This window comes from Anopheles arabiensis, chromosome 3 (assembly GCF_016920715.1).
Source record: "Anopheles arabiensis isolate DONGOLA chromosome 3, AaraD3, whole genome shotgun sequence".
Taxonomy (NCBI): domain Eukaryota; kingdom Metazoa; phylum Arthropoda; class Insecta; order Diptera; family Culicidae; genus Anopheles; species Anopheles arabiensis.
The window spans coordinates 93,227,565-93,244,328 of NC_053518.1; the positions used below are offsets into that span (position 1 = coordinate 93,227,565).

At 50.5% G+C, this 16,764-nt stretch overlaps 3 protein-coding genes across 8 annotated transcripts; all 3 read right to left on the reverse strand.

Moving 5' to 3' along the window:
* Nucleotides 1–28: 28 nt before the first annotated feature.
* LOC120904383 (box A-binding factor-like) lies at nucleotides 29–11,417 on the reverse strand. 6 transcript variants are annotated; one of them, XM_040314315.1, is made up of 10 exons: nucleotides 11,036–11,417; nucleotides 6,140–10,053; nucleotides 5,971–6,070; nucleotides 2,832–3,040; nucleotides 2,638–2,758; nucleotides 1,772–2,127; nucleotides 1,562–1,702; nucleotides 1,207–1,498; nucleotides 640–1,118; nucleotides 29–559 (listed from the first exon to the last, which is right to left on the reverse strand). In XM_040314315.1, the coding sequence occupies exons 2-10, from the start codon at nucleotides 9,854–9,856 to the stop codon at nucleotides 476–478; spliced, it is 5,499 nt and encodes a 1,832-aa protein (XP_040170249.1). In that variant the 5' UTR covers nucleotides 9,857–10,053; nucleotides 11,036–11,417; the 3' UTR covers nucleotides 29–475. The 6 variants fall into 6 exon arrangements, with proteins under 6 accessions (XP_040170249.1, XP_040170250.1, XP_040170247.1 ...); XM_040314316.1 differs by having other exon boundaries at nucleotides 5,971–6,591; nucleotides 8,734–10,053; nucleotides 11,036–11,413; XM_040314313.1 differs by having other exon boundaries at nucleotides 5,971–10,053; nucleotides 11,243–11,417.
* Nucleotides 11,418–11,812: 395 nt separating this feature from the next.
* On the reverse strand, nucleotides 11,813–13,932 carry LOC120904386 (UDP-glucose 4-epimerase). Its single transcript, XM_040314324.1, has 4 exons — nucleotides 13,337–13,932; nucleotides 13,127–13,252; nucleotides 12,515–13,053; nucleotides 11,813–12,350 (listed from the first exon to the last, which is right to left on the reverse strand). Exons 1-4 carry the CDS (start codon nucleotides 13,574–13,576, stop codon nucleotides 12,206–12,208), a joined length of 1,050 nt encoding a protein of 349 aa, XP_040170258.1. The 5' UTR covers nucleotides 13,577–13,932; the 3' UTR covers nucleotides 11,813–12,205.
* A 538-nt stretch (nucleotides 13,933–14,470) lies between these two features.
* Nucleotides 14,471–16,259, reverse strand: LOC120904385. Its single transcript, XM_040314323.1, has 3 exons — nucleotides 15,793–16,259; nucleotides 15,068–15,729; nucleotides 14,471–14,950 (listed from the first exon to the last, which is right to left on the reverse strand). The coding sequence occupies exons 1-3, from the start codon at nucleotides 16,232–16,234 to the stop codon at nucleotides 14,663–14,665; spliced, it is 1,392 nt and encodes a 463-aa protein (XP_040170257.1). The 5' UTR covers nucleotides 16,235–16,259; the 3' UTR covers nucleotides 14,471–14,662.
* Between the last annotated feature and the right edge of the window lie 505 nt (nucleotides 16,260–16,764).

Genomic DNA, 16,764 nt, shown 5'->3' on the forward strand with positions numbered 1-16,764 from the left:
GGTTATTCTTTTTGTCAACCACTAGAACTTCATTTGGGAAGCTTGTATGATTTATTTCCGTGTTTTCTTAAGTTATATGTCATTTACGTGTGTAGTTAATGTTTGCCCCGTACAGCACGCTTTACACTCGCTTCACACATCGAGAATGTACATTGGGAACGCCTCTCTTATTCGAAATGCAACCTACGAGACAAAGTGCCCAATAATAGAGGTGTACGTTCCACATGATAAAGGGGCCCCGGAAAACAACGAACAAAGATTATAACGACGGTTAAAGGGAGTAACGAAACAAAACGATCCACAAGTAAACTTAGCTAATAAACGGAAAACGAATGGAACGAAGGTGTGCACGCTTTACCCGTCCAAAAAAGAAGTAAAAATGAAGTAATTCTCTACTCCGAGTGGCCGACTGAAGGGCCAAAACAGATTGGCAGTGCCGCCCTAGAAGTAGTGAAGCATCTGTCACACAGACTCTCTACTGAGAGCCAGCCGTTTGCAGGCGTTGCTGTCGCTCCAGCAGCTCTATTTCCGCCCAGATGGTGCGCACCTCTTTGAAGAGCTGTCCGAGGGGTGGGAAGAGAGTAACAAAAATGACGTATTACTTACAGCGCTCGATTGCTTCTTCCGTATGCTTCTTACCATCGACAGCCAGTGTTCGTCGGCGAGCAGCTCGTTCAGCACGACCGTGGCCGGCCGGTTGGACTCGTTCGCAATCTGCTGGTTGACGCGCTTGGCACACTCGACGAACATCATGTACTTCTGGTGACAGATCTTGTGCAGCAGCTCGAACCGCGTCGCACAGCGGCGGCACAGCTGGAAGTGTTTATCGTACTGCTGGTCGTTGGGCGCCGCCGTCGTCGTTGCCAGCGTGGCACTGTTGTAGGTGCTGCCCTGCAGCGCGATCCGGGCGGCAAAGCCGGGCTGATGGCAGGCGACACAGTGCTGGTGGTGCAGCGGCACCATCGTCGACGGGCCGAGATCGTTCATGATGTCGTACGCCGGGAAGGTGGCCAGCGAGTTGAGTATGTTGCGCGGCCAGGGCGTGATCTGGACGAGCCGCCGTTTGCGATCCTCGGTGATGCTTTCGATCGTCTTTACCCGCGACAGGAAGTATTGATCTAAAGAAACAACAGCAATAAACAGGACACCAAAGGATAAAGGTGGTGTAATGTCAATACATCTAGCTAGAGATTTTCCCTCTCTTACCTTGTTCCTGGAAAATCTCCTTCAAAAAGTTCGGATCCAGCGCTTGCGATATCAGCGTCTGTATGTACACCTCGAACACATCCTGGTACATCTTGGTGTCTTCCATGAACTTCTCCATCAGCTGGTTCTGGTTGGTCGTCGCCATGCCATCGTCGCAGAGTGTGCTGTTGCCACTGGCTGTGGTAATTTCATTGCGCAGCAACTCCACGATCGAGTCCATCTGGTTGTGCACGCGAAAGCGAACCGGAACACGAACGTATTTCTTTTTCGACTCTTCATTCCATGCCGAATACTGCAAAAAGGTTCACAATCATGTATTTTAGTATAAGAAAACGAATTACTCAAGCAGTCTTACCGTCGTAACGTGTCGGTAAAGAACCTTGCCGCTCTGATCGTCAAACGGTTCGTACTTCTGGAGCAACATTTTGTCATCAACGCGCCATATCGGCGGCCAATCCTGTGCCAGATCCGTCCGTTCCGCTACAAACTCACCCAGCTTGATAAGAGAAAAGAGAAGAGTGTTATCTTTAGCTTGTGAAGACATTATAAGACAGCATTTCCTTACCTGAAAATTGCCATCATTGTTTGCCTGAATGCTGACGGCGGGCGATGTGTTGTACGTTTGCTGTTGCTGTTGTGGCTGCATATTGTACTGCTGTGCGGACGGTTGTTGCTGCTGACCGTACATCACCATAGGCTGTTGCTGCTGGGGCATTGTCTGAGCATGCATTAGGGGCGTTTGATGCAGCTGTGCCTGTGGCGTAGTTGCAGTATTTGAGTTCTGTTGCTGTTGCATTCCGATCATTGTATTAGGTGTAAATGTATTTCCTACTGATGAACTACCGCCGCCGTTGTTCGCACTGGCGGCATCCTCCTCACTGCCGTAATCGAAATCGGCTATTCCAGCACCTGCAGCCGCAACTAAAAGAAAGCAAAACATGTCGTGAATCTTCTCTTTCCGCATCGAACACCACTTTCACGCCTCTTTACAGCTCATTTATCTCATTTTAGAAAATGAAACAGATCAATTACCATTAGCGACAGGATGCGCGGGTTAGTAGTTGTTGCACACAGCGATAGAACGAAGGTGTGGTTTTGACGGTGGATTAGTTTAAAGGTGAGCAACATACGCACGTATGATGAGAGGTTGTGAGCAACAGTTAGAACGCGGTACGAAAGGAAAACAACAGTAAGATGTGAATGACAAAATGAATGCGTAATATGTGTGTGTGTTATTGCAATTATCATCTCGGAAGGTAAAGAAGAAGTCTCAGACGAAGCTTAAAGAGCAACAAAACAAGCATGAAATGATGATGCAATGATGCAAAAGGGATTCTAAACGCCCCACAGCAAATATACACTACACCCTCCCCCATACACCAGCAGAGAATTATGCAGCAAACGCCATCCCAAATTCAAACGGATACGGACCTGAAAGGATATTCGAACGTGCCTGCTGAGTTTTGCTGCTGGCCGACCGATCCATGCCGAACGTGTTTTTGCCCTTTTTGGACTTTCTTTTGCTGCCGGATCCTTCCTCCTCATCGTCATCCTGTGCAAGAGAGAGAGAGTCACAGTGAGAATTAAGGGATTAAAATTTAACCTAAAAAAGCGATTCCACATACCTTATTGCCCTCCGGTGTCCACGCTGGGTCAGAGTCGGAATCGTTCGCAAACTCCGCTGGTTCTTCGATCTCGTCCGAAGGGTGATGGCGGGAGCCGTGCTGCGTCTGCAGCCCCTGGCTGCCGATAATGATTTCCTGCTGCAGCTGTACCGCTTTCGATTTCGCCCGTCGGTTGGACATTTCACGCCGCTGGGGAACGACCAGTGGATCTTTTTTGTTTTGTGTGAAGAGAAAAGTGGTTAAAAAAGCACAACGCAGGCTAACATTGAGCAACCGGGAGTCATCCTTCAACAACAACACCTTGATGGAGATCCTTCCTTCTGAACGCTGCTTCTTCGTCAATCGATCGATACATTACCATGATCGAGAGCGCTTCTTTGCATGCGTTAAAGTTCTCAAATGTTCGGATCGAACGTAACAGATGTAGCAACACGTGGAAGAATGGGAAAGAGCGGGGGAAAATGGGGGAGGGTAATATACTGTTTGGCGGGATTTGTGTTTGTTGGGATGTTGGACCATTTTTGCCGTGTGCTGGGAGGAAGGGGACGATCATGACACGCTCCAAACCCCGCGTATACATTATTTTTCATACAACGACGAAAAACGCAGGGGTTCTGTATGTTTTCAGTATGTTCGATCGTGGCGGGGGTATATGAGGGGGATTCGATAACGAAAATTAAAAGCATTTTTTGTTCCATTCCTCCGCCCGGGATGCTGCTACCTCTGTTACGCTTGTCACACACACTCGCACACCGTTTTGTATCATATAAAGTCAAAGGCTTTGCTTATATTCTCTTTTCATAATTTCATCCATTCATATCCTGCCTCTCTCGCTCGTAGTAAATCCACTATACAGCACCTTCATTCTCCGTTAAACCGAACTCCACCCAGAATGGGGAGGGCGTTTGTGTTTTGTACAAACATGCACGCGTTGTGACGCGCATGCTTTTTTTCTTCTTTTTTTAAACACTACAGCACGCTGTTTACGCAAATAACTTGGCTTTACTCTACACGCCTGCCGAATGCCGGTTTTACAACTCCGGTTTCGTTTCGTCCAGTAGCTGCTTGATTTCTTCTGATTTTCTTCATCTGTGTGTGTGTGTAAACATGATTTTCCGGTGATCTTTAAATGATAGAAAACTCTGTAGAGCAAAAGTAAAAATATTGCTGAACATTTCCGTGCCCGTCGGTCGCGTCTCGGTGCTTGCTCTTATCACCTAAATACTTTCTATACTCAACACTTCGTTCCAAAAACGTCCTCCTCGATTGTGATCGTCATAATATGGCATACACGTGTTTGTTAGTGCTGGAACGAATGGATTAGTGTGGAGGGTTGGTCGATTCCGGTTAGACCAGGGGTCCCACCAGCCAACTCCAAACTAGTCCAAAGTTCCGTTCATCCTGTCGATTAACATATTGTCCCATTGTGTTAATGGCGTTTAGTTCCTATGCTCTTGGCGCTCCACGCACCAACAGAGAAATACTTTCATTTACCCTCCTTTACGAACCTAGTTCTGTTTAGAGCGTGTGCTTCTGAAAGCAAATAAATTCCTGCCTTTCGATCACTGGGCTTTTTACGTTAAAAAGGAGACTGGCTATCACCCTACACCTGGCCATCTATGTACAGTGCGCGCGAACTCTCAATTCCTCAAACTAATAATAATCGCAACCTGACTTTGCTGACTGCGTAGAGAAAGTGCAGCGGAGACTGCTAAATTTACGAAACATACTGATGTGCCCTCGTTAGGTACGCATAATGCAAAAGAGAGAAAGAGAGCTAGCAGCAACAACATAAACAGCAACGCTAATCAAACACACAAGAAGTGTTCGCCCTAAACCAGCTAGAGAGCCACACACACACATACCGCACCGAGATTGGGGTTGTGTTACAACAACGATTCTTTTCAAACGTGAAAAAAGCAATTTCGTTCTACATGTACATATCACAGCGATCAGCGAATCAATGTGTCTTTGAGTATTTTTTTGTGTTTGTCAAACAGATTTTGTTTCATTTTTCACGATTTAAGCACACAGAACCATTTTAAATGCCTTCACTTGCGGCACCACACTTTCTGCTTCGATTCGACAGAGCAAAGACAAGGAGAACAGGGACATAAAAAGAGGGAGAGAGAGCGAGAGAGTAGTGAGGACAAAAAGCAGTTCCGTGTCATTAAAATGCGGTGCGATTCGGTAAAAGCGACTTGCAACTCTGGTAGCACACCCCGGAGGCGGTTGGAGACGGTTTGGAGGAAATAAAAAAAAACTTTCAGACACGCACACAACAAGAACAACGAGGAACGCGGCATCGGCATCCCATTGGAGGTCACTCCCGTCGTCGCGGCACTCCTGCTCAGCAGCAACAATGGCACACAAACCCGCGTATAACAGAGAGGATTTGGGAAAGGGAGGATGAGAAGGACAAAGGAGGCACTGTAGCGTTCACCCGACAACAGCTTCATCATCATCATCACCATTGACAACCGCCGCAGCAACAACAACGCAGCGCTCTACCATCGCTGTCTTCGCAGATGCAAATCGTACAGATTGAATGCAGCCGCTTCGTCCGATTGTTGCTGTTGCTGCTGCTGCTGCTGCTGCTGCAAATGTTGCTGCAGGTGAGCATTCTGATGAAGGGCGAGCTGCTGTTGCTGCTGTTGTTGCTGCTGCTGTTGCTGCAGTTGCTGAGCCTGGTGATGATGATGGTGATGAGGATGGTAGTATGTTTGTTGCATCATCACGTGTTGCTGCTGCTGTTGCTGTTGCGTTAGTTGCTGATGTCCAGTTAAGGGCAAAAGCCCAATGCCGGAAGACATCAGCATGTGCTGCTGTGGCTGTTGTATCTGATGTGTGCCTGCTCCCGTAGGGGACGATAGCATTAGATTGCTCTCGGATGGTGAAGCAGCACTTCCGGAAGGATCTCCCGCACCACCAACAACCACACTTTGCGGTTGCTGCTGTTGTAGATGTTGTTGCTGAAGGTAGCGCGCTTTTCTCGGTATACTGATGATTGGTGTTGTTTCCTCAGCGGACGAGAGCTTTTTGCTCGTGTCCGTTGAGAATTCTTGCTGCCCAATAGCACCACCAGCACCGGCATTGTCCACCGTGCCAGATGCATAGGCCGTCCCCGGAGGAGCATTACCTTCGTGATTGCTTCCGGCGGGTGATACTGGCGCGTTGTACTTTCGTTTCCTGTTTGTGTTAGCCTGCTGCTGCTGAGATGTCGCCACCGGTTTGGGAGTCTGCAGAGCGGGAATACTGTAATTAGCGGATTGGTTCTCACTCTCTAACGCCGGGATACCGTTACTAACGTCGTGCGATTTGCCCGTCGCCCCGGCTGGCGACGCGTCCGTCTGGGTGTTATTGTACTGTGAAGTTGCTCCCTTCGGGCCGGCAGCGCTCGGAGTAGCTGCGTTCGCTACCGGCGTGCCTTTGCTGTTCGAGGCTCCCCCGGACGGTGGTGTGGTGACGGTTGGTTTGGACCAGCTCGTCTTACGACCGGACCGCATCACCGGCGGCGGAGAACCTTCCCGTTCGCCCTGTAGGAACTTCAGATAGCTCGCCATGAAGCCCTTGTTCATGCTTTCCGGTATGTTGAGCTTCTTCGGTGCGGATGAGACCATTCCCGGCGTACCGTTGCTAGCGTCCGTGCCATGACCGAGCGTTCCGCTGGTGGTGCCTCTGGAAGGTGTCGGCTTACTAGCCGCTGCTGTTGCTGTTGCTGCTGCTGCTGCCTGGGGTCGCGGACTGCTGCCATTGTGTTCTGCAAGAAAGCCAAGTTCTTCCTCTATATTGGGCACGACTACCTTGTCGTGCGCTTGCGACTGTGCCGTCGCCGTCAGTCGGTGCCGTTCGTCTTCGCTCCTAGCCGCCTCGTGGTGACCCCCAGGGAGCTGCGGTACGTTCAGGAGTGTCGTATACTGGGAAGAGGAAGAGGAGGTCGCGCTACCCACCGGCTGGGAAGCACCTCCACTGTGAAGATGGTGACTGGTGGAGGGAGTGAGTGGAGTCAAGGACGTCCCAAGAGGATGGTGATGATGATGGTGAGGATAGTACAGATGATGAGAGTGGGGCGAAGTGGGAAAGAAAGCGGACGAAACCGTCGAGGAAGAAGAGGGCGAGCTAGTGGGAACCGAAAAGCCGACACTACCATCGTGGGACGACGCTCCATAGTGCCATCGCTGGTCGGGACCGTCGGATGCGTCATGTTCGCTCTTGATCGAGACACGATCATTCCGCTGAAGATCGTGCTGCGAAGATGCCGCAGTTGCTTCCTGTTCCGCTTGAGTCAGTTGATCCATTCCGTTCACTTTCAGCCCGCTTTGTCGAGTGGGCGAGGAAGGTATTTCGTTCTTTTTCCGTCTCGATTTGTTTGTATTGGTGGTGCGAGAGTTTTTGGAAGATTTCGATAGCTCTGCAGGTTCTTTACTGGCAGCCTGGGATTCCTCTAGCATAGGCCGCTGTAGGTTCTTTACCATTGCCATCGGATCGTGTTTAGTTTCCGCGGACGACTCCCACTGACCTTCCAGCGATTGGTGTGCAGTTGGAAGAGATTGTTGCGTCCGAGTGATTACAGATGGGTACGCAATTTGCTGCTGCTGCTGCTGCTGCTGCTGTTGACTGTGCGCGTCACTTTTCGATTGATCCAACGTAAAAGAGTGTTGCTGCTGATGGTGTTGTTGCAACGCACTAGCCCCACCTGGTAGCGACAGATATATGGAACCATAACCTGGCTGCGTCCCTACACCGGGTGAACCTTTCCTGGGAGGATTACTATTGCACGACGAAGGCGAGGAATAGTCGGAAGAAACACCGGACGAAGTGGATGAGGTAGATCCGGCGGCTGGCGAGGAGGACGGAACGCGCGAAAGTGCCGACGCACCGGTGGAGGAAGAGATGCCCATCCCGTTCGCATTCGTGGCGGCAGCAGCGGCAGCGGCAGCAGCAGCCGCAGCCATCGCCAACATGTGATACGGTCCGTGAGGATGCACATGCGGATGATGGTACGATTGTTGCTGCTGCTGCTGTTGCTGCTGTAGGGACTGTTGTTGATGGTGGCTGGCTTCTCCTCCTGCACCGAGCGCGGCATGCACCACCCCGGGACTGGTCGACTCTCCCAAGCTCCCTACCCCATAGCTACCCGGCCCTGCCGAAGCGGAAGAAGAGGAAGTGGTGGACCTATAGCTAAGTGAGGCACTGGTTCTGTTCTGCTGGTAGGAAGCTTGTTGCTGCTGCTGCTGTTGCGATGCCGATTGAGACTGCGCGCTCGTATTGCTATTGCTACTATTCGTGCTACTATTATTATTGCTACTACTATTACTGCTAGACCCGGTTCCGTTTATACGGTTTAGTTTCGGCTGCTGCTGCTGCTGCTGTAGATTGTTGTCCGTCATCGAGTAGCTAATCGGTGAGGATTGTGGCTGCTGGCTCAGTATCACTTGAGAGGCCGTTTTGCCTCCCCCGTACGAGGGAGAACCTAACGAGGGGGACGATCGTACCTTGCTACCTCCGAACTGGAGGATCGACGTTGGCGAATGGTCCGCTGTCGTCGATCGGGGCATACTAAAGTGGTTTAGTGGGTGATGCTGAAAGGGCAGGTGTTGCTGCTGTGGCTGCTGTTGTGTCTGCTGCTGCTGCTGCTGCGGATGGTGCTGCAATACACCGGGCGAATTGTGTTGCCTTCCCTTGAGGGTCGCGTCTGCATTCGATGCACGGGACGAAGCGTAGAGCGCCGTGCTCGCTTCAACCGTGGCCGACGAAGACAGGGACAATGGGGAGGAGAGAACGGACGCGAACTTGTAGTCGGCCACCGCTGTACGGGCGGATGCAGCTGCACCCGAGCCGGCTGACAGGAGCGAAGACGAATCGCGACCAACACCGTCGCTGGGTGGAGGACAAGACTTACTTGTAGCACCGACGCCGCTGCTTCCCTGGGCCGCAGAGTAGGTGGACGATGATCCGCCGCTCGATTGGTGTGAAGAATCGTACGGGTTGGTGCTGCTGGTGTTGCTGGTGCCACCGTGCGACGGAAAGTAGCCAGCCGTGGCATGGTTCGATGGCGGTTGTCCGACTGGTTTCGTCACCACGTTCACCACCGGGGAGGCGGATCGTGCGGCGGATGAACCGGCCGCTACTTTCCCCACGATGGACACCAATTGCTGCTGCTGCTGCTGTTGTTGCTGCTGCTGCTGTTGCTGCTGGTGATGCTGCAGTGTGTTGTTGTAGTGGCTGCCGAACGTTTCGTACTTAGTCGCTGCCGTCGTGGCTCCACTCACTGCATTGGCATTGGCCGACGGGCTCGACGGTAGCACGTTCTCGTGCGGCATAATGCCAAACGGACTGGGCAGCTGGTTGTTGTTGCCCTGCCAGGTGCTCGCAGCCACCGTCGTGTTCGGCCCATTGCTGAGCGTGCTGGTGTGGGAGGCGGCCGCCTGCTGCTCGAAAAATGTCACCAAATTCTGCTGATGCTGTGCGGCCACTGCCACCGCCGCCGTCGTCGACGCGTAATTGTCGCGCAAGCTTTCCGTGTGTTGCTTGGACGCGGCGTTGGCCGCTGCGGCAGCTGCCGCTATCGCCGCTCCGGGTGTCTGCGCCTGTATCAGCACCTGCCGGTGGGGTGTGTTCAATCCGCCGCTGCTTCCGACCGAGACACTGTTGCCGGCCACACCACCGCTGGTCGTGCTGTAGTGGGCCGGTTTTGGATTGCCGGCCGCCGCCGCATGGTGAAACAGGGGCGAAAACACGGCATCGTACCCTGCCACGCCGGTCGGCGTTAGGAAGCCGGTCGGGTTGAACGGTCCACTAGTGGAGCCGAGGGAGGTCGTGTGGGCGGCTTGCAGCAACAGCTGGGACGTGGTGGAGGGTACACCGACCGTGCCGGTGCCGGCCGCGTTGTGATGCACGGCCGCCGTCAGTCCGGCCGTTCCGCTGGCGGCAGCCGCTGCGGTTGCAAGGTGATGATGGAACTCGCCACCCGTTGCGCCCGGTATTCGATTGTACGAGTACGACCACGGTCCGACGGGATCCATCACGGGCACGTTGCACTAGCGTTGGGGTAGAGTATGTTTGGTTGGGAGGGAGTACTGCTACTCGCTACTGGGCGGTTGTTTCTCCTTCTCTTCGCTTTTGTTTGGGTTCACTGTGATTGCTCTGTTTGGCGCGAAGCACTTTTACGCCTCTTTTACCATCGCACGCATCGTGCGGCGCTGCCGGGAGCATTCGTAATCTGCAAAGGAAAGAAATTAATGTCAGTGTTGTAAGGAGAGAGATGAAATGTATCATTAAAATCCATGAATTTGCCCTAAACTAACTATCAACGTTTGAGGAAGCCTGAAATGGACAACAACTCCTTCGAAAATGTAACGTTTTTAAAAACATTTTTCTCTGAAATTAGTTTCTTCTGTTTGCCTGCTATTGCCCGCGCACGCACACAGGCATCGCGCAAATGGTGCGACAGTGTGTATACGTATACGCATAAGTGGTTCTTCTGTTTCGCTTCGCACACGCACGCATGCATTACACATACGCGAGAATGTTGTAACGGGCAAAAGAGAAGAACGGAACCACAAAAAAACCGCGCGTCAACTGTCGCTGTTTTGTGGGCGCATGAAGTAGTGAGACAGAACGAGAGAGAGAGAATGTATGCTTTTCCCTCTCACTCATTGCACTCGTCGCAAATTGCACTGTCTACCACCGCCACCTCTGCAACCTGCACAACATTTATCTGTACAATCACAGCATCCCTCTCGGCTGGAGGGATAGGCGAAAGGGAAAATAAGCGCGGGGGATGATTTTGACTTTTCGCACATGAAGCGTTGCCTCGCAATGATGCCTCAGCAGAAGGGAAGCAATAGCAGGAAAAAAGGCACATACTGCGTGACAGCTTTCTTCTTCCTGTTTTTCCTCTTCCCTCACCACACGCAGGGATGGGTGGCTGCACTTTTCCATGGTAACACGCCAATAACCTGCTGCTCCAGACACTATCACTGACAATCGATAGATGTGATGCAGGGCCGGGGGTTTTCCAACCAGTTATCATCCCCCCTCGCACGGCACACACCATCCGCTCGTCTATGCAATTGCTTTCCCTGTATCAACCCTTCTTCCCGCCCGCTCCTGTCACACACAGCAGCACTGCGGTTCCGGGAAGGGGAGGACGTTTTCAGCCAATTTCTATGCTTCCACCCAAATTACCGAATTCTGCACACCTGCTAATGGCACCTTGCTCCTCAATCTTCCCGGGGAAGGGCACCGACAGACACACCAGCCGAGCTTCTTCCTCCCCCTGCTTGCGAACACTCTTGTTCAAGGAGATCCAGCCGCGAGGGGCTTGGGAGGATGTGTTTTTTTCTTCCTTCCTTGTGCGTTCCTTTAATCACAGATTCTTGTTCCCGTACCACCCGCACTGTACGCACCAAAACACGTCTATCGTTCCGTTTCACCGTGAAGTAGGTTGCACGCCATCCGAACCGCACCGAAAACGCGCTTAGCTGTTCATTTTTTTGGCATTATTTTCACTGAAACGAAAATAAAGCCTCCTTCTCAAAATGTCCGCCGCTTTTCAACAAGGTGACTGCAGAGCGAGGTACTGCGGCTTTGACGTTTCGCGATTTGACATCCTGCTGACAGCAGCTCGGTCGGGGTTTGTTTATGTGCCTTTTATTAACGAAAATAATCCGTTTTTTAATTAAAAATGTATATGAAAGAATTATTTACTCTTTCCATATCATCAAAAATTAAACCAGAAGCGACAGAACCCAGATGAAGCGTTCAAAACTTAATTTCTCAGATTTTAATCGAAGACGGTGTGCACGGTCCATGTATGCACCTTGTTATTCGTTAAAATTTAAAAAAATGTCCGTTAAAATTAAAAGATTTTTGCACATTTTTACAAAATAATCCTAATTTACGACTGAAAACGACACCATTTTCTTTCTCAGTTCAGATTTCCTACCGATTTTTATATAATAACGGCTACCGATACATGTGATAATCACACAAACCTGTGTGAAGGTCATTCACACGAATTGTGAACATTATTCTTTATTTTGCTATCCAATCACACTACGCAACATGCAAAATCAGCTATTGTCCACCGTGCAAATCCGGCGCTTAGTGTAATCAGCTACAAAATGCAATCTACTTCATTGAATTAAGCTTAACTAACTACATTTTTTGCTCTAAAAAGCGTTATGAACAAAAGGGGGAAATGCAACTAAAAGCATAGGGTTACAACAAAGCGTGTTAGAAGGCGAAAGGAAAGGAGTGTTTTGGTTAGCTATTAGTGCTGCAAAATGCAACGCAAAACTTTGGTGCAGTTAGTGACGTATCCCGTGTATTATCGTGGTTCCACACTCTGCCCCCCGCCGCATCTTCATCTATCCAGCAAAGCCGTTGGGATTGTTCTTCTGCCAGTTCCAGGTGTCCTCGCACATCTCCTCCAGTCCGCGCTTCGCCGTCCATCCGAGCTCTTGGGCGGCAAGTGACACGTCCGCGTAGCTGGCCGCAACATCTCCAGCACGTCTAGAAGGGAAGGGATACACAAATGTACGGGTGTTGGTGTGTACGTGTGTTACACAAGATTACACAAATTTACAAGAGTGGGTGTGGGTTCGTTAAAGTGGGCGGGTAGCGGTGGATGTTTGTTTGATGTTAGGTGCACAACAAGATATGGGAACGGTTATTACCTATCTACAATTTCATACTTCACCTCCCTGCCGGAAGCGTTCGAGAAGGCTTTAACTACTTCCAACACCGAGTACCCGCGACCAGTGCCCAGATTATAAACACGGAACCCACTTATCGTGCCGCCCGCCAGCTTGTCGATCGCTTTCACGTGCCCCTCGGCCAGATCGACGATGTGGATGTAGTCGCGCACGCCCGTCCCGTCCGGCGTGTCGTAGTTGTTGCCGAACACGCGCAAACACTCGCGCCGCCCGACGGCCACCTGCGAGATGTACGGCATCAGATTGTTCGGCTCGCCGTTCGGGTCCTCCCCGATGCGGCCCGACTTGTGCGCCCCGACCGGGTTGAAGTAGCGCAGGGACACCACCGTCCAGCGTGGGTCCGATTCGCACAGATCCTTCATGATTTCCTCGGTAAAGTATTTGCTCTTGCCGTAAGGGTTGGTGCAGCTGCCCGTCGGGTGGCTCTCCGTCAGGGGAAGCTTCTGCGGCTCGCCGTACACGGTGGCACTCGAGCTGTATACAATTTTAAACACACCAGCCTTGAGTGAGAGGTGAAAGAAAATATTTACATTTGCATGAAGGTTTTCTCAACCGTATCCAACTGGCACATACCTCCGCCATCACTTCGAGCAAAATGCTCGTCCCGGTAATGTTGTTTTGATAGTACTGCAGCGGAATGCGGCATGATTCACCGACGGCCTTCAGTGCGGCAAAATGCACCACACAATCAATTTTATGCTGTCGAAAGAGAAATAAAAACCCCATTAGCACCCACGCCTGTACAGTGGAGCACATCTGTGCAAATAGAACAGCAGCACAAACCTTGTTAAAAACGCTTCGCAGCTCATCCCGCTCCCGAATGTCCACGTCATAGAACGTTACACTGGCACCCGTAATTTCCTGCACCCGTCTCAGCGATTCCGGCAGCTTCGAGCCACCGCCGCCGTACGCATTGCAAAGGTTATCCACACAGATGACCGCGTGGCCCGCGCTCAGCAGCTCCAGCACGGTGTGCGACCCGACGAATCCGGCCCCTCCGGTGACGAGAATGTTCAGCGCCATGACTAGGTTCTGCTACACTAGGTTCGTTCTGTCGTTGATGTGTCACACGTCGATTGCCACGCAAATGTTCACTATGATCCGCACCGCACCGCACGGTCGCTACAGCTCATCTGAACGAGCGGCACACTCCAGCCGAGAACGAAGAACGCCTTTGTACGACACACACGCACATCGTCTGATTACAGCGCGTGCTGCTCCTCCGCCTGTCTGGATGCCCTTATCAAGCCACCGGCGGCGGCCACCGCTTGTGAGTTGTACAGGCGCTGCCAGGGCTTGTTGATGACAAAATTGTTTTCACTCCATTCATTCACCAGCAAGAGCGGAAAAAAGGAAGGCAGCCAGCGAGCGAGCGAGCGAGCGAGGTTTCGAAGCGTACGGGACACCACCGAATGTAAACAAACAACGAGCAAACTGACGTACACCAGTTTGACATTGCACCAACATTACCAAAGTAGGCGACTTTAAATGCCCGCTTGTGGATGAGTTGAAAAGTTCCCCAGCAAATTGTTTGTGGATAATATTTGTGTGAAGCGAGAAATTCGACAGAAAGTATCTGAAACATGTTGAAAAACACTCTCTTTGTTGCTTAGAGCTTCGTCGAGGGTAATTCTCTTATCTTTTCTTACTGTAAAACTGCCTCAATGGCTTTGTTATCAGTGTATCGAAGCGCTGCAGCATTATCGCCTCGAACTACCGAAGCTAGGAAAAAAAGAAAGGAAGAAAAGCGCTCAACATCAGGAATCGAGCCGGAGGATAGAAACATCTCTGTATTAGAGAATCCGTTCCGACAGGTGTCAAGCACATGGAATTCATGATCGAAGGTCGGATACGAGCTCGGATAGATATTAAAGTAGTTCTTTGTTTGCTGTTGCTGATAAATGTAAGTAATTCATGTAATTTTTTACACTGAAATGTATTTTACTTGAGGTTCATAAACGACACGACGTATCCATTGTGGATGTCTTACTTGCAAGCTCATTGATTATGATACCTGACACCGATAGGCGTCCTATCAGTAAACTGAGCATCTATCATCGTACCTTACAGAAGAATTACACACTAACAGGCACTTATCTACACGCTTATCTAATGTCTCGATGGGATACTTCCAATGACCTTCAATCGTTCCTTGAGCTTGTCCAGCAGCGCATCCATCGAGGGAAGGTTCAACTGTCCCAAGTCTCGACTCACAATCCCCATCCGGGTCGTGTATTCGCGCGCAATCTTTCTCGGTGAGAATATCCGTTTCCACCAATGCTCCAGAAACGGTGACGTTAGGCCAAAGGGAAGCAACCGTAGCCTGCGAGAACTTTTCAGCCGAAAGTCTTCCGTAAGATGGTCCAACTCGGGCAGGGAGGCACTCACAGGCGTGTCCTACCGTGGATACAAAAGAAGGAACCAAAAACAAAAAATCATAAAACGAAACGAAAGGTCACATGGGGTACGGCGAGGGACAATGGCTGGGCGCGGTTTCAGGTACAAGTTCATTACCTCCTCACGGTTGTAAGCGGTGGTCAGCGTATAGTTTACAAAACACAGCACGCTCTCCGGTTGGTCCGGTGGGCAACTGTGTTTGACCGAAGCTGGTGGCTGGTGCGGTTGTAGCGAAAGGCCCAGCTGCTGAAACGTTTGACTTGTTCCTATTTTCATACATTCGTCGATGGTGTCTGCTAGTACCTTATATACTGTAGCCGGGTCGTTCAGTTCCGTTGCTGTGTCTTGGTAGATGACAGAAGGATTAAATCCTATCCAACGATCCGGTGCCCGTTCGTTGACGATTATGTTCACTTTCGCATTCGGTTGTATGCCTTCTTTGGAGGCAGTGGTTTGATTGATTTGGGACTTTGATAATGTCTCGATGAAGAGTTCCGTCGCCAGAAGACAGTATGGTTGCTTATTCGGTTCGATCGTATGGTTGAACGTTGGAGTAGCATTCATGCGAAATATTGGAGCAATGATGGGACTTTTGAGAGCAATCTCTAGCGGTATATTATTAAGGAGCCCGCTCAACAAATCCCACGGAAGTATATCAACTTGAGAGATAAGTTTGTAGTCCTCCAAACATCTCCCCGCTATGATCAGCTCCTCGGTCGCAAATATGTACTGCGATTCATAGTTGATGCTTACTTCCACTCCAAGCGCCGTTGAAGATGCTGCAACAATGTGAAAATAATAATCATTTTTATCTTCTAAAAGAAAACTCTTCTTCTTCTTACCCTTGTTGTAGATGATCCTTTGAGGTCTGGCATCGATCAACATTTTCAAATTAGGATCGACCGCGTAGAGCTGCTGTGCAGGTGGAATAAAACTTGCAGTTTGATTGGTAAACGCAATGCCCGGCTTAGAACCGTGCAGAAACGGATCGATAAACTCGTAACCGACATAATGGGCACTCTCAGCAAAGAGGTAAGACACCTCCAGCCACATCTTCGACGGTTCGGATGGTTCTAGCACATCATTACACCGGCTACCTTTAAGTACTAGCACCGTTTTATTCGTGTCCCGGGCAGCGAGATACCGTCCCACGCTTTCCGCCACGTGATCCCCACCCACTACAACGTAATGAAAGTGACTGTCTAGAACAATTTTGGACGATGCATCTGCAGTAGAGGTTCGCAGCAACACAGCTAGTATCACGAATAGACGCACTTTCCCCATCGTAGTAGATATGCGCCAGCTTGCACTGTTTGCTAGGAACTAATGGTGCCTGCGTGGTGCCACCCGTGGATAAGGCATGGTAGCCACTCACAATGGAATAGTGTCTTCTTCAGACATAGTTTACATTTACGAATGTTTTCGGAACTGCTCGCGTGAAGTTTAAAACAACCACCGACAGTGTCTTATTGTCTCGGCACCGGTTGGCGGGGTTCGTTGCTTGCAGCTCGTTTTGTGCAACATGATCATGGACTGTCGTTGCGTTCGCCACATTGGAATGTGGCTGGGGCTAAAAATAGATCCTCACACCGTTCAATGTGGATCAATAACGCTGAACTTTCAAACAAAAATGTAACTGACTCCACCTTTATAGTGGTAATGATCTTCATTAGTTGAATATTTCCATCAGTCATCGTTTAGCTTGTCGCTTCTATCCGTCGGCCGCATCGTTCGGTCGCGTGTGTGCGTGTGTGGTGTGAGGTAACGGATAATTAATTTCATTCATCTCCGGCCCACCATCATCTTCACGGTGG

Coding starts and splice junctions, on each gene's coding strand:
- LOC120904383 (XM_040314313.1), bottom strand. CDS start 9,856: ATGGATCCCGTCGGACCGTGGTCGTACTCGTACAATCGAATACCGGGC. Junction 2,128..2,637: donor ACGTTCGAATATCCTTTCAG/GTCCGTATCCGT, acceptor GCTTTCTTTTAG/TTGCGGCTGCAGGTGCTGGA. Junction 1,499..1,561: donor TTTACCGACACGTTACGACG/GTAAGACTGCTT, acceptor ACCTTTTTGCAG/TATTCGGCATGGAATGAAGA.
- LOC120904386 (XM_040314324.1), bottom strand. CDS start 13,576: ATGGCGCTGAACATTCTCGTCACCGGAGGGGCCGGATTCGTCGGGTCG. Junction 13,253..13,336: donor TGCGAAGCGTTTTTAACAAG/GTTTGTGCTGCT, acceptor CTCTTTCGACAG/CATAAAATTGATTGTGTGGT. Junction 13,054..13,126: donor TGCTCGAAGTGATGGCGGAG/GTATGTGCCAGT, acceptor CTCTCACTCAAG/GCTGGTGTGTTTAAAATTGT.
- LOC120904385 (XM_040314323.1), bottom strand. CDS start 16,234: ATGGGGAAAGTGCGTCTATTCGTGATACTAGCTGTGTTGCTGCGAACC. Junction 15,730..15,792: donor AAGGATCATCTACAACAAGG/GTAAGAAGAAGA, acceptor ACATTGTTGCAG/CATCTTCAACGGCGCTTGGA. Junction 14,951..15,067: donor CCGCTTACAACCGTGAGGAG/GTAATGAACTTG, acceptor TATCCACGGTAG/GACACGCCTGTGAGTGCCTC.